Source organism: Lagenorhynchus albirostris, chromosome 5 (assembly GCF_949774975.1).
Source record: "Lagenorhynchus albirostris chromosome 5, mLagAlb1.1, whole genome shotgun sequence".
Taxonomy (NCBI): domain Eukaryota; kingdom Metazoa; phylum Chordata; class Mammalia; order Artiodactyla; family Delphinidae; genus Lagenorhynchus; species Lagenorhynchus albirostris.
Genome location: NC_083099.1, coordinates 23944370 through 23957384, shown reverse-complemented (window position 1 = coordinate 23957384; position 13015 = coordinate 23944370). Strand labels below are relative to the sequence as shown.

The 13015-nt window shown below is 35.9% G+C and overlaps 1 protein-coding gene across 2 annotated transcripts in view; it reads left to right on the top strand.

Annotated features, from left to right (window-relative positions):
* PLS1 (plastin 1) overlaps nt 1–13015 on the top strand; it is a 104741-nt gene that overhangs the window by 87815 nt on the left and 3911 nt on the right. For both annotated transcript variants that reach the window (XM_060149158.1, XM_060149157.1), the window contains exons 12-14: nt 1193–1307; nt 8349–8482; nt 8927–9050. In XM_060149158.1, the coding sequence (XP_060005141.1) occupies nt 1193–1307; nt 8349–8482; nt 8927–9050 (373 nt within the window). The remainder of the gene's footprint in view (nt 1–1192; nt 1308–8348; nt 8483–8926; nt 9051–13015) is intronic.

Genomic DNA, 13015 nt, shown 5'->3' with positions numbered 1-13015 from the left:
ATAGAAATAAGAATGAATTCCTTTAGAGTAAAAAAGAAAAAAATCATGAAATAGGTGAGATTTCAGAACCTATACAACTACTTCAGTGATTTATTTTTCATACAAAGTTCTCCATGTGCTGATAGATAACTTAGCTCTTGATTACCTTCATCAAAGGAGGACTTTCTCCCTCCTTCACTCAGCACAGGGCCCAGCCCCCTTCACGGCCATATGGTGTGTGCTCAGAGATGCAAAGTAACTTCAATATGAACCTTAGCAAAACATAACTCAATGAACAAGTTGTTGAGGGAGAAAAGTCAGGTAATTAATCACAGAGCTAGCAATTACAGAAAATCAATCACTGTTGCATTATGTCCTTAGCATACAGAATTGAAAACAGACTCAATAGACATACTCTGCGCATCTCGGAAGAATGTGTTTTTCTGAATACAGAGTAGTAGTATTTTTACTTCAATAACTCCTACTTGCTCATAAATTCCTTCCTCTTAATGCTCGCTATTTAACATGAACAGCTTCCTACTGAGTAGCTATTGTGATTTTTATATAATTATTTTTTAAAGTTTTAAAAACCATACTGCATAAGTAATAGATGAACTCATTCTCACTGCACAAGCTTCAGGAAGTATGTACGTTAAGTAGAACAAAATAAAATATGATAATCCCTTTTTACTCCTCCCATATTCCTTTTTTTCCTGACCAGAGGTAATTGCTATTAACAGTCCATATCACACAGAGGTATTTAAATACTACTAATTTTGAAAATATTTTTAATAGATAATAAACTGTACGCAGTGTTCTGCCTCTTTTTTAAACGTAATATGTTGTGTAAAGCTTTTCATGTTAGTACCTAGAGATCTACCTTATTGTGTCTTATGGTGACCCAGGAGTCCATGGTATGGATAATTTATTCAACAGCCCCTACTGCCAGGCCTTTAGATTGTTTGCAAATTAATAAATACTCTGGGAGTGAATATCCTTGTACATATATCTTTGTAAACATTTATGAAAAAAAATTTGGACAGATTCCTAGATTAGAATTTTTGGGTCAAATGATCTGTTCTGCCTGCCATTCTCTGAGCATTAAATGACCCTGTTGTATTTTTATAGATATAAGCCCATCTCCAGTGTGCTTAATAGAATCAGGTAGTACCAACATTTCCTTCTCCTTCATTTTCTTTTCCTCCTGTCTTAGTGACCTCGCAGATGCTTTAGTCATCTTTCAGCTCTACGAAATGATCCGCGTGCCAGTCGATTGGAGCCATGTCAACAAACCTCCGTATCCTGCTCTTGGAGGGAACATGAAGAAGGTGAATGAAATAATGACCATGGATATTTTCTTATTGTTCAGATAGAAAACAGAGGATTTAGAGTTTTATAAAGCTTAGTAAAGTGTGGTCTGTCCCCACAGATTCAACCCAAAATGTGTTAAGCTTAATAGACTTTTTACAAGTGAGCTTTAATGTTTGGAAAGATGAAGGCAGTCCCCCCAAGTCAGATACTTAATCTAACTGTTTTTATCTTTAGCAAGTTGTAATACTTAATGTTCTTGGAGATGTATCATAAATGAATTCCTATTTTATAATCACCAGAACTTGACGATCTTTACTGGTTATTTGTTAATATTTTTCAACAAATATTTATCGATTAACTATGACCTGTACAGTGCAATGCCAGGATATAAGATAGTAAAAGGCATGAAGTTGGTCCTTAGGAAACCCTAAAGAAATTAGATATGTGTGCAAATAACTACATTACAGCACAGTGTATGCAAAAGTGAATATTATCAGTTTTAAGAAAGAAAAAGCCACAGGCTGCACTTATCAGAGGCTTCATGCAGGAGGTAGTTTTGAGTTATACTCTGAGAAATGGATAGAATTTTGGCAGAAGGAGGCTGGAGAAGGGGCTGACGATTAAGAAGAATAGTTTGGCTATAGCAGAGGTTTCTGATAGGTAAGAAGTGAGTGTGAATGCCAAAAATTTGAATTGAAGCCAGATGTTGAGAGCCTTGAATGTCAGATTAAAGAGTTTGGGTTTTAAACTGCAAGCACTGGGAAGCCGTGAAACGTTTTTGAGCAGGAGAGTGACTTGATTACAGTTGGTGGGAGAATAGCTGGCAGATGAATGGTAAAGGAAGTGCTTGTCTCCAATATTCTCCTTCCTCATATAAGGGATCTGTGGTGTCCTTGGTGTACCTGCTTGTTCTGTTGAATTGCTGGTTTAATAGTCAACTTTTCCTTTCTACCTTCTATATCAGGTTCATTTGCTTTATAAAGTAAAAGTATGTAGGACTTTAAAATTGTTATACTTTCATTTAACTTTTTTTAAGAAGTAGATTATTTATTTTAAAATATCTTTATTGGAGTATAATTGATTTACAATGTTGTGTTAGTTTCTGCTGTACAACAAAGTCAATCAGCTATATGTACACATATATCCCCATATCCTCTCCTGCTTGAGCCTCTCTCCCACTCTCTCTATCCCACCCCTCTAGGTCATCACAAAGCACCGAGCTGATCTCCCTGTGCTATGCGGCTGCTTCCCACCAGCTATCTGTTTTACATTTGGGAGTGTATATATGTCCGTGCCACTCTCTCACTTCATCGCAGCTTACCCTTCCCCCACTGTGTCCTCGAGTCCTTTCTCTCCGTCTGCGTCTTTATTCCTGCCCTGCCACTAGGTTCATCAGTACTAACTGGAGAGGATATGGAGAAAAGGGAACCCTTCTGCACTGTTGGTGGGAATGTTAATTGATACAGCCACTATGGAGAACAGTATGGAGGTTCCTTATAAAACTAAAAATAGAACTATCATATGACCCAGCAATCCCACTACTGGGCATATACCCTGAGAAAACCATAATTCAAAAAGACACATGTACCACAGTGTTCATTGCAGCTCTATTTATAATAGCCAGGACATGGAAGCAACCTAAGTGTCCATCGACAGATGAATGGATAAAGAAGATGCGGTACATATATACAATGGAATATTACTCAGCCATAAAAAGGAACAAAATTGAGTTATTTGTAATTAGGTGGATGGACCTAGAGTCTGTCATACAGAGTGAAGTAAGTCAGAAGAAGGAAAATAAATACTGTATGCTAATGCACATATATGGAATCTTTCATTTAACTTTATCCTTTCATTTAAAATGATGTGTATATGGGAGTTCCCTGGTGGCACAGTGGTTAGGATTCTGGGTTTTCACTGCCGTGGCCTGGATTCAGTCCCTGGTTGGGGTACTGAGATCCTGTAAGCCGTGTAGCACAGCCAAAAAAAATAATAATAATAAAATAAAATAAATGATGTGTATAATTTAAATATAAAATACAAATTAATGGGCTCAAATTGTTATAACTTATCAATATGGCTACTATGAAATCAACCTGCAGTCATATGACTTAATAACTATCTCTAGTGGAATAAATGGAAATATAACCATATTCCCGGATAGAAAGACTAAATATCATAAAATTCTTGCAAATCAACTTACAGATGGAAAATAATTCCAGTTAGAATTAGAAGTCTCCTCTTATGTATATGTGGGCGTGTGTGTGTGTGTGTGTGTGTGTGTATGTATGTTTGTGTGTGTTGAGGGATGGGATTTATAAAGTGATTCTAAAGTTCCATTGGAAGAAGAAATAGGCCTAAATCATCAAGAACATTTTCCAAGAATATTGAGGGAGGAGCTGTGAGAAAATATAAAAAACTTATAAAGCTGAAGTAATTGAAATAGTTTAATAGGTATATAAGAATAGAATGAAATAGAGTAGCCTAGAAACCTATCCTAGAATATAAGAACTTAATATATGACAAGGTGCTTACTAAATTCAGTAGGAAAAGAAAGGATCGTCCAAAACATGATATCAGAACAACTGGTTAACTATTTTGTTAGGGAAAAAAGCAATTTTCACCATGTGTCATCCACCAAAATAAATTCCAATGGAATGAAAGTAAAGGGGTAAATGTTTAATAAAACTTTAAGAAAATAGAAGTGAGTGATAATCTACTTAGAGTGATAAATTACAAAGGAAAAAATTGATACAGTAGATACATATAAATTTAAAACTTCTGTATGCAAAAATAAACACCATAAAATTAAAAAGCAAATAAAAACAAACTTGGAAACATTTGCAACAAAATGACAAATGGTTAATATCCTTAATGTATAAATAGTTCATATGAGTCAATTACTAAAGCTCGATTACTATTACTAAAATTGTAATAGCAAAATGGGAGAGTGAACAATATGAGTGAAAAAATCACAGAAAAAGAAATAATGATGGATAATATACACATGAAAAACTTTTCACCCACAATAGAGAAATGCAATTTAAAATAAGAAACAATTGGATTGCACTGCATTCAGTGTTAGAGGGAGTGTTCATTCGTGTAACCTTTCTAGAACAGTTTAGTAATACATATCAATAATCTTCAAAAAGTCCTTTGACTTAATAATTTCACTTATTATCTATCCTGATGAAATAATCAGAAAGTCAGACAAGAAGTTGTGTGCCAAAATGCTCATCATAGCAATGTTTATAGAACAAAAAAAAAAGAAAACAACTTAGTTGTTCAACAAAGGGGTAATAAATTGGGATACACCCATAAAATGAAGTAAAATGTATAAATTAAAAAATAGCGTTTTTAGTGTTTTAGTAATAGTGACATGGAAATGAGGATACAAAATTGTATATATACATATGAATCTAATTTGTTTAAAACACACATGCACACACATGCACACACGCATGTGCATACACACGCATTCCAAAAGGACTTCATACAAAGGGATCTAGGGATCCTCCAGATCCCTAGAATATGTATGTATTTATAGGCTTCGAGATTTTTTTAAAAGCCCTGTTTTCTTGAAAGAATGACAAAAAAGAAAGGCATCATAATATTAAAAGTAATTAAGTGGCTAGTATTATTACAAGAGATTTATATATATATTCATATTTTTCAGTATTTCTAGTGGTTGGACTGTCTACGTTTTATATTTTATTTGATATGCCCATAATTCTCAGGGGAGTAGAATTCAGGAAATTTCGTTAGCTAATTTCACATAGGTTTGTTTTTTTTTTTAACGTCTTTGTTGGAGTATAACTGCTTTACAGTGGTGTGTTAGTTTCTGCTCTATAACAAAGCTAATCAGCTATACATATACCTGTATCCCCATATCTCCTCCCTCTTGCGTCTCCCTCCCACCCTCCCTATCCCACCCCTCTAGGTGGTCACAAAGCACTGAGCTGATCTCCCTGTGTATGACTCTTTTTTTTTTTTTTTTTGCGTTACGCGGGCCTCTCACTGTTCTGGCCTCTCCTATTGCGGAGCACAGGCTCCTGACGCGCAGGCTCAGCGGCCATGGCTCACGGGCCAAGCCGCTCCGCGGCATGTGGGATCTTCCCGGACCGGGGCACGAACCCGTGTCCCCTGCATCGGCAGGTGGACTCTCAACCTCTGCGCCACCAGGGAAGCCCTGTATGGCTCTTTTTGAATTATGGTTTTCTCAGGGTATATACCCAGTAGTGGGATTGCTGGATCGTATGGTATTTCTATTTTTAGTTTTTTTTTTTTAATTAATTAATTAATTTATTTATTTAGGGCTGTGTTGGGTCTTCGTTTCTCTAAGAGGGCTTTCTCTAGTTGCGGCAAGCAGGGGCCACTCTTCATCGCAGTGTGCGGACCTCTCACTGTCGCGGCCTCTCCTGTTGCGGAGCACAGGCTCCAGACGCGCAGGCTCAGTAGTTGTGGCTCACGGGCCTAGTTGCTCCGCGGCATGTGGGATCCTCCCAGACCAGGGCTCGAACTTGTGTTCCCTGCATTAGCAGGCAGATTCTCAACCACTGCGTCACCAGGGAAGCCCCTATTTTTAGTTTTTTAAGGAACCTTCATACTGTTCTCCATAGTGGCTGTATCAATTTACATGTAACAGGAAAACAAAACTGAACCACTCATTCATTATATCTGGAATTTTCCGTTAATTATAAGATGTCTCAATCATATGTAGAATGCTTCCTTTCAGCAAATACTAGCTATTTATAGAATGAAACACAAGGCCTGAAATAAGTTCAAGATGTTTTAAAATTAAAGCAGCAGTACTTTCATGAAATGGTATCCAGGCAATTATTTTATGGACTTCGGGCATTCATCAGCGGATGTCACTTGCTTCATTTGTAAAGTTCACAAAGCTGCACCACGTGAATAGTCTTTCTTCATTATGTCTTCAGCATTTCTTTTCTCTTGGAACTCTGTATCCCATTATGTAATTTTTCTCATTTTCCAAATGATCTAAGCCTCACTTTTGAAGTGCTTGGTAATCATTTCTTCCATTAATTCTATGAGACTATATTCTGCAATTTTTTCGTGCTTTGTATTCATTCTTACCTTTCACAGGGTCTTAAACTTTTAGCCCGACAACTCTAGGAATTTCCAAGGCTCAGTTCTTGGCCTAATGCTCTTAACTTTCTGTATTTACATCCTCAGGGATCAGATCCCTTGTTAGAGTGTTAAGTACTACCATAAATATGGTTACCTCTAGGAACCTAATTTCTTACTCTTTCTCTAGTTTGGTACCTCTCCAGATCTTAGAAGTATTTTGCCAAACTTGAAATCAAATGTTGCCGAAAAGTAGAACATATCTTTTCCCTTAACACTAGCATCCATTTCCAGTTTCTCTTTCATTGCTGGTCACATCATCTCAGCCCTCTAGACTATTAACCCTGAGCTCCTTTCTCACCATCATTCCCCTCAGGAACTTTGGTCACACTAACCATAAAACAGATGGCCCTTCATTGAAACACACTTTACATGAGTGGTTATTACAATTTGCTAGAAAATTGTCCTGTTAAAATGAGTGGCAGTGGACAATATGCTGGTTTTTATCTCTCCTGTTCACACTATTACATAATCAGGGCTCTGCTATTTTCCATAAATTAGGAATTCATTTTTTAAATTATGTGCATATTTCTATTTGGAAGACTAAATCTATAATATTAAATGACTAGTAGGAAAGAGAATTTTGGAATATTATCCCCATGCATGTAAAAAAAATGAATACATATCAAAGATTTGATTTAACTTATTAAGGGAACCAGGCAGATATTACAGCAGGTTCAGAGTATCTTCTTGCATTTTTATTTGTAACAGGCTGACCTCTGGGAATTTGGATTCTCTTTTTGCAAGTACAGTATCCATTAATTTGTACAAATTCTGTTATTGTGGGGTCCTTTTCTCACCTTTCCTGGAAATATTTTCTTCTTAGAAAGAAGTGTATCTTTGTATCTCAGGTTTACTTGTTTTTTAATGAGGCCTTAACTAACTTGGGAAAGAAAATCAGGAGAAACCAGTTATACTGTTTTTCTTAACTAAATGTTTATTCTAAAAAAATATTTAATCACCTTTTATTACTGGTGATATTATGAGATCTTACAATTTCACTGGGGGAAAGGTAAATATATATATGTATGTGTGTATATATATGTACATACACACATTTATATATATATGTTCTGAGGTAAGAAGTATAGTACTAGATGACTGGGCATGATAAATTTCTGTAGAGCCCAGGATAGACAAAAATTTTTTAATTGTTCTTATACCACTGGAAAGAAGTAGTTAGGTAGATAATTTACTTCGTGTTCATTCATCAGATTCTTACTGTAGACAGGGCACCGTGCTGAGTCCTGGGCTAGGGGTGGGGAGAGTATGATACAGATTTGTACACTTTATAGTTTTTGCCCTTTAAAAGGAGCTTATGTATGGTTGGCAAAAGAAAGTTCATAAAATGCTAAATATAAGATGGTACATAAGCATTATAAAATAACCATGATTGGCAGTTCATCAAGGGCTGCAGATGATACAGTTAAGCTTAATCCTTTGATGAAGAAAATTGGCTAAAAGCTTAATTTTAAAGGATGAGTGAGATCTAGAATATTGGAGATGAAGTTAGATTCTTAATGAAACAATTTCTCTATTCCTTAATTTTAAATGTAGACAAAACAACATTGATTACCTCTATTGATGGAATGCAGAAAACTGGGTTTTTCAGATTTGCCACTAATCAGCTGTGTAATCTTGGACAGTCAAGACTTTTTAGAGTAAGAGAGGATCTTTAAACTTTTCAGCCAGTTGTTTCTCTATCTAGCTTAACCCCTCAGTGCTTTGATACGTTCAACTATAAAATGGGAATAGTTATTTCCTTAACTTCACTGGTTATTAGGAGATGAAATTCTGTCATACAAATTTTCAGTGTCATAATTATTTTTCAGATGACTGAACTAGGCTGGCATATTTAAGAAATATATTAAAAAATCTGTTTTATACCAAAACTTTACTATTATTTACAGATCGAAAACTGTAACTATGCAGTGGAACTTGGGAAGAATAAGGCCAAATTCTCCTTGGTTGGCATTGCTGGGCAGGACTTAAATGAAGGGAATTCCACACTTACTCTGGCATTGGTGTGGCAGCTGATGAGAAGGTAAAGGCTGGTTTGTTTGTGACATCACTGTCAGTCTCCTTCAACAAGTCACTGAACTAAAACTTTAGCTATTTTTGAAGAATAGCAAACACAGAAGAAACATACAATGTGAAATATATTAATTTTTAAATGATTTATTGTTGATAATAAATTTTTTACAAATTATATTTTGTTTTAAAAGTGGGTCAGTCTCTAGAAACACAATTACTTTTATTAATGCCTCTGAAACACTGCTTTGTAAGGAGTTGTTTTAATTTTTAAAAGTACCATATAGTAGTTTTTGCTTCTGATTACTAAGCTCTGTACTAGAGCTTACCAGACTAAAATGAGAAATATTTATTAGAACTGAAATATTTCTTAAATATTCATCTAAATATTGATATAAATGATGTGAGCGCAAATTTTACCCCTTTCAGTCTTAAATATGCATCTCTTCTGTTACAGGTACACGTTGAACGTGTTATCGGATCTTGGAGAGGGTGAAAAAGTAAATGATGCAATTATCATTGAATGGGTCAATCAGACTCTTAAAAGTGCAAACAAAAATACTTTTATTTCCAGCTTCAAGGTAATCAAAAGCTATTTAAAAATTGGGGGGGGGTAAGAAACTAAGTTTAAGAAAGAATTCTTATTGGGAATTACATTGGTTTAGGTTTAGAATTACATCAATGTTGTATCTCAGAAACACATAATTGATGAGCTTAGGCATACTAATTATTTGGCATGTGTAAACCAGAAATATTCAGTTTGAATTCTTATATTTTTGATTGGTTATCCTATTGAGTATAAATGCAGGTTAATATTATCGGACTTCAGTAATCTAATCTTAAAAAAGAAATTGAGCCAAAAATCCAATTGTCAAATGAAAAAAGAAAGATAAAAAGACATTGCTTATATAGGACCTATAATGTTTTGTGCTCCCTAGCAGCAGTCTCAGAATTGTATTGACATCATTTCCAAGGCATAACAGAGCCAGCCAAACCGATTCAAGTGGGAATTGAGAAAACTGGTAGGAAAAAAAAAATCTTGTCATCTGGCTTCATAATGACACTTAACACTCACTTCTGAGCATTTGTGGATGATTCATAAAGCACTCAAAATGTAGTCTGCACATACATACCGACTAATTCTCATGCATTTCCATTGTGTTTTGCTTTTGCATGCAAGCTGATATTAGCTACAAATAAGCATGTCTGCTTGTACACATTCATTCAGTGAACCTTGTGTTTGTGATTTTATTATGATATGTGAAAAATTACCCATCAATTTGTATTTTTTTAGTGAAATAAGAGTGCAAATAGATGAAACCCTAAGCTCTCGCAAGAGTTATCTAACCATCTTTATTTTCTTCTTTGCCTTTGCTATATATGTTTGACAACATGGTAGAGCAGAAGAAATGTCAGAAATTGATAAATTCAATCTTCTGTTCTTTACCAAAAACTGAGCCCCAAAGTGGACAGCTGGATGTTGGCAGAGATGTTGCCTGAGTCCTAGTTCAACTGTGTTTCTTTCTTTTCCATCTTGGAAGGAACTAATGACATTGAGTTTTTGTTGTTGCTTATTTTTTTTAAAAAAAAGAATTTTTAGTCCATGATTTGTCTTTATATATTTTAGATATAAAACACAACTTAAAATGTAAAACGGGAAAGGGGACATATAAAACTCTCTAATTGACAGTTACTCTTTAAAATTGTTATACTGAAATTATATACATTTGTACATTAATTTGTGAAAAATAACAAGCATGTATATCATTAAAGTAAATACAATGAGAAAATATTTAGAAGCACATTAATAAATATTTATCGAGCTCTAACTATTAAGTAACATTTTTGGTAAAGAAAAAGATGTAAGAAATTATTTTGGCTCTCAGAGTGTTTGCCATTTACTTCAAAGACAAAATTTGTATAACTGAGAAGGTAACAATCCTACAGGGTAAATGTTAAAATCCAAAGAAATAATACAACTAATATTATGGAAAAATCTAACTGATCATTTCCAACTGAATGGTTAGTGGAGACAGTTGGACTTTATTTGAGCATCAGAGATGGAGGCAGGATTTGAATTGGTGGAGAACAAGAGGGTAGTAATAAACTAGAAGGGGTCCACCTTGAATAAAGGCAAGTCTGAGAAGGTTAGGAGAAATAGTCTGGCTAGACAGGATTGTTCCTAAGGGATATAGTGCAAGATGTAGGCTGGGCCAAGACTGTGGAGGAATGTGGCCTTAAAAAGGATACTGGTAAGGGGAGTAACGTAAGCATAGGAATACTGTTCTGAAGGTAGGGGGCAGGACCGGTTGGAGCGAGAGTGGTGTAAGTGCGAGGAAAGCGCTGAGGCAGAACTCAAGGTGTGAGGTAATAAGGGTCCTGGGGGGGTGATGCAGATGGGCACTGGGAACTTTAAGAATGGATAGTCATTTGCAAAAGAACAGGTAGGGTTTGGCTTCTTGACTTAGGGAAGCGCAGGAAAGAGAGAGGAGTTAAAACTGGATGTTTGGGGCCTGGGTAACTGGAAAACTGATAACAAAAATGGGGCTGTCTGAGGTGCAGCTGCTTTCTAAAAAGGCAATGAATTCAGTTTTAAGCTTATTGAATTTGAGGTAATTTTCAGGAAATGAAGAGTTGCATGAAAAGAGACATTAAAACTAGGATTACAAGCTTGGTGATCAGTTGAATAGAAGAGAGAGTTGAAAAATGGGAGTACACAACCCATTTAAGGGAGAGAGCTCACAGAGAAAAGCAGACTTGAGACTGGTTTTACTAGAACTGAGGTGGTAGAAACAAATTGCACAAGTGCTTAGCATGTATATATGCTTGATAATAAAACCTTTAAACAGAATATAAATAAGAAATATAGCAGTGCATGCTAAAAAATAGTTGGGCTGGGGAGGTTTTTTCCAACTCAGTGTGTTATATTTGAAAGCTATGATAAGTGGTACTAGTAAGAACCTATGAATCATAATCAAGGCAGTGTTGTACCCAGAAATTTTAGAAAAGACAAATTTACCCGTTTTAGTTGCAAAGTAATTTTTCCTCACCAAGAAGATGAGGAGGTGGTATATCAGCTAATAACAATAATCATAATTACCATTTATTGAGTCCTATATGTGTCATTATGCTAAGCATTTTACACATTGTTGTTTCTTTTAATTCTCCCAACTCTATAAGCAAAAAGGTGAGCATTAGAAAAGTTAAATAACTTGTCCACTGTCATCAACTATTAAGCAGAAAGCTGGATTTCATATCCAGATCTAACTGCAGGTTGAAAGCCAAGCTATGGAGTTGTATGGCCCCGGGTTTGATGCAGGCTTAGCCACTTCTTAGCTATGTGACATACTGCTCATTCATTCCATAAATATTCAAAGCTTACTCCGTGTCAGGTACTCTGCTAGGTGCTGTGACTACAGAATGCCCTCAAAGAGCTCACTGTTTAGGAAAGGAGGCAAATAAGAAAACAGGAATCACAGTATGGGGTGTTAGCAGTGCTACAGAAATCAGCTAAGGAGAATAGGGAGCATGTGAGGAGGGCATGTGTTTTCCAGAAACCATAGCAGTTTATACTAATAGCTGGGTTACATCTCTTGATGAATAAAACTGATTTTACCTCTGGCTCACATTTAGTTATCTATGTAACCTTGGGCAAATTATTAATTTCCCTATGCCTGAGTTTCCCCATATTTAAAAGGGAGGTATTAATAGTATCTATCTTCTGGGTCTGTTGTCAAGCTAAATAAGTTAACACATGTAAATAGCTCAGTCATACCTGGCACACATTAAGGGGTCAATAAATGGAGCTTACTACACTACACTGCTGGTCCTGCCAATATATAAGGGCATCGTGGAGAGGTTCCTGTTGTGATTTTTTTAGGGAGTTTTGGCGGCCACAACACTGTGCATTTGTGGATGATTCATAAAGCACTCAAATTTATTTTCAAAAATGACAGGAAGAACAATGGAATGGAATGTCCTACTAGTAATATATATCAAATTAAGAGAAGAGATGGTACAACACACTAACTTGAAAATCAAGGGCTTCCCTGGGGGCTCAGTGGTTAAGAATCCACCTGCCAGTGCAGGAGACACAGGTTCGAGCCCTGGCCCAGGAAGATCCCACATGCAGTGGAGCAACTAGGCCTGTGCGCCACAACTACTGAGCCTGTGTGCGACAACTACTGAAACCTGTGCGCCTAGAGCCCGTGCTTCGCAACAAGAGAAGCCACAGCAATAAGCCTGCGCACCACAACAAAGAGTAGCCCCCGCTCGCCGCAACTAGAGAAAAGCCCACGTGCATCAACGAAGATGCAGTGCAGCCAAAAATAAATTAATTAATTAATTTAAAAAAAAAGAAAATCAAGCCAAACTCTAGACTAGTTATCTTTAATATTCTAGAAATTCTTTTTGCTTAAGTAATTTCTATATGATTAAGGAAAGTGAAAGAAAAACTATGAAAATGTATTTATATACTAAACCAAGGGTTTTACAATAACCCCTGCCCTTTTTGCAGTAAAAATGTCTTTCACTGATAATATGCAAA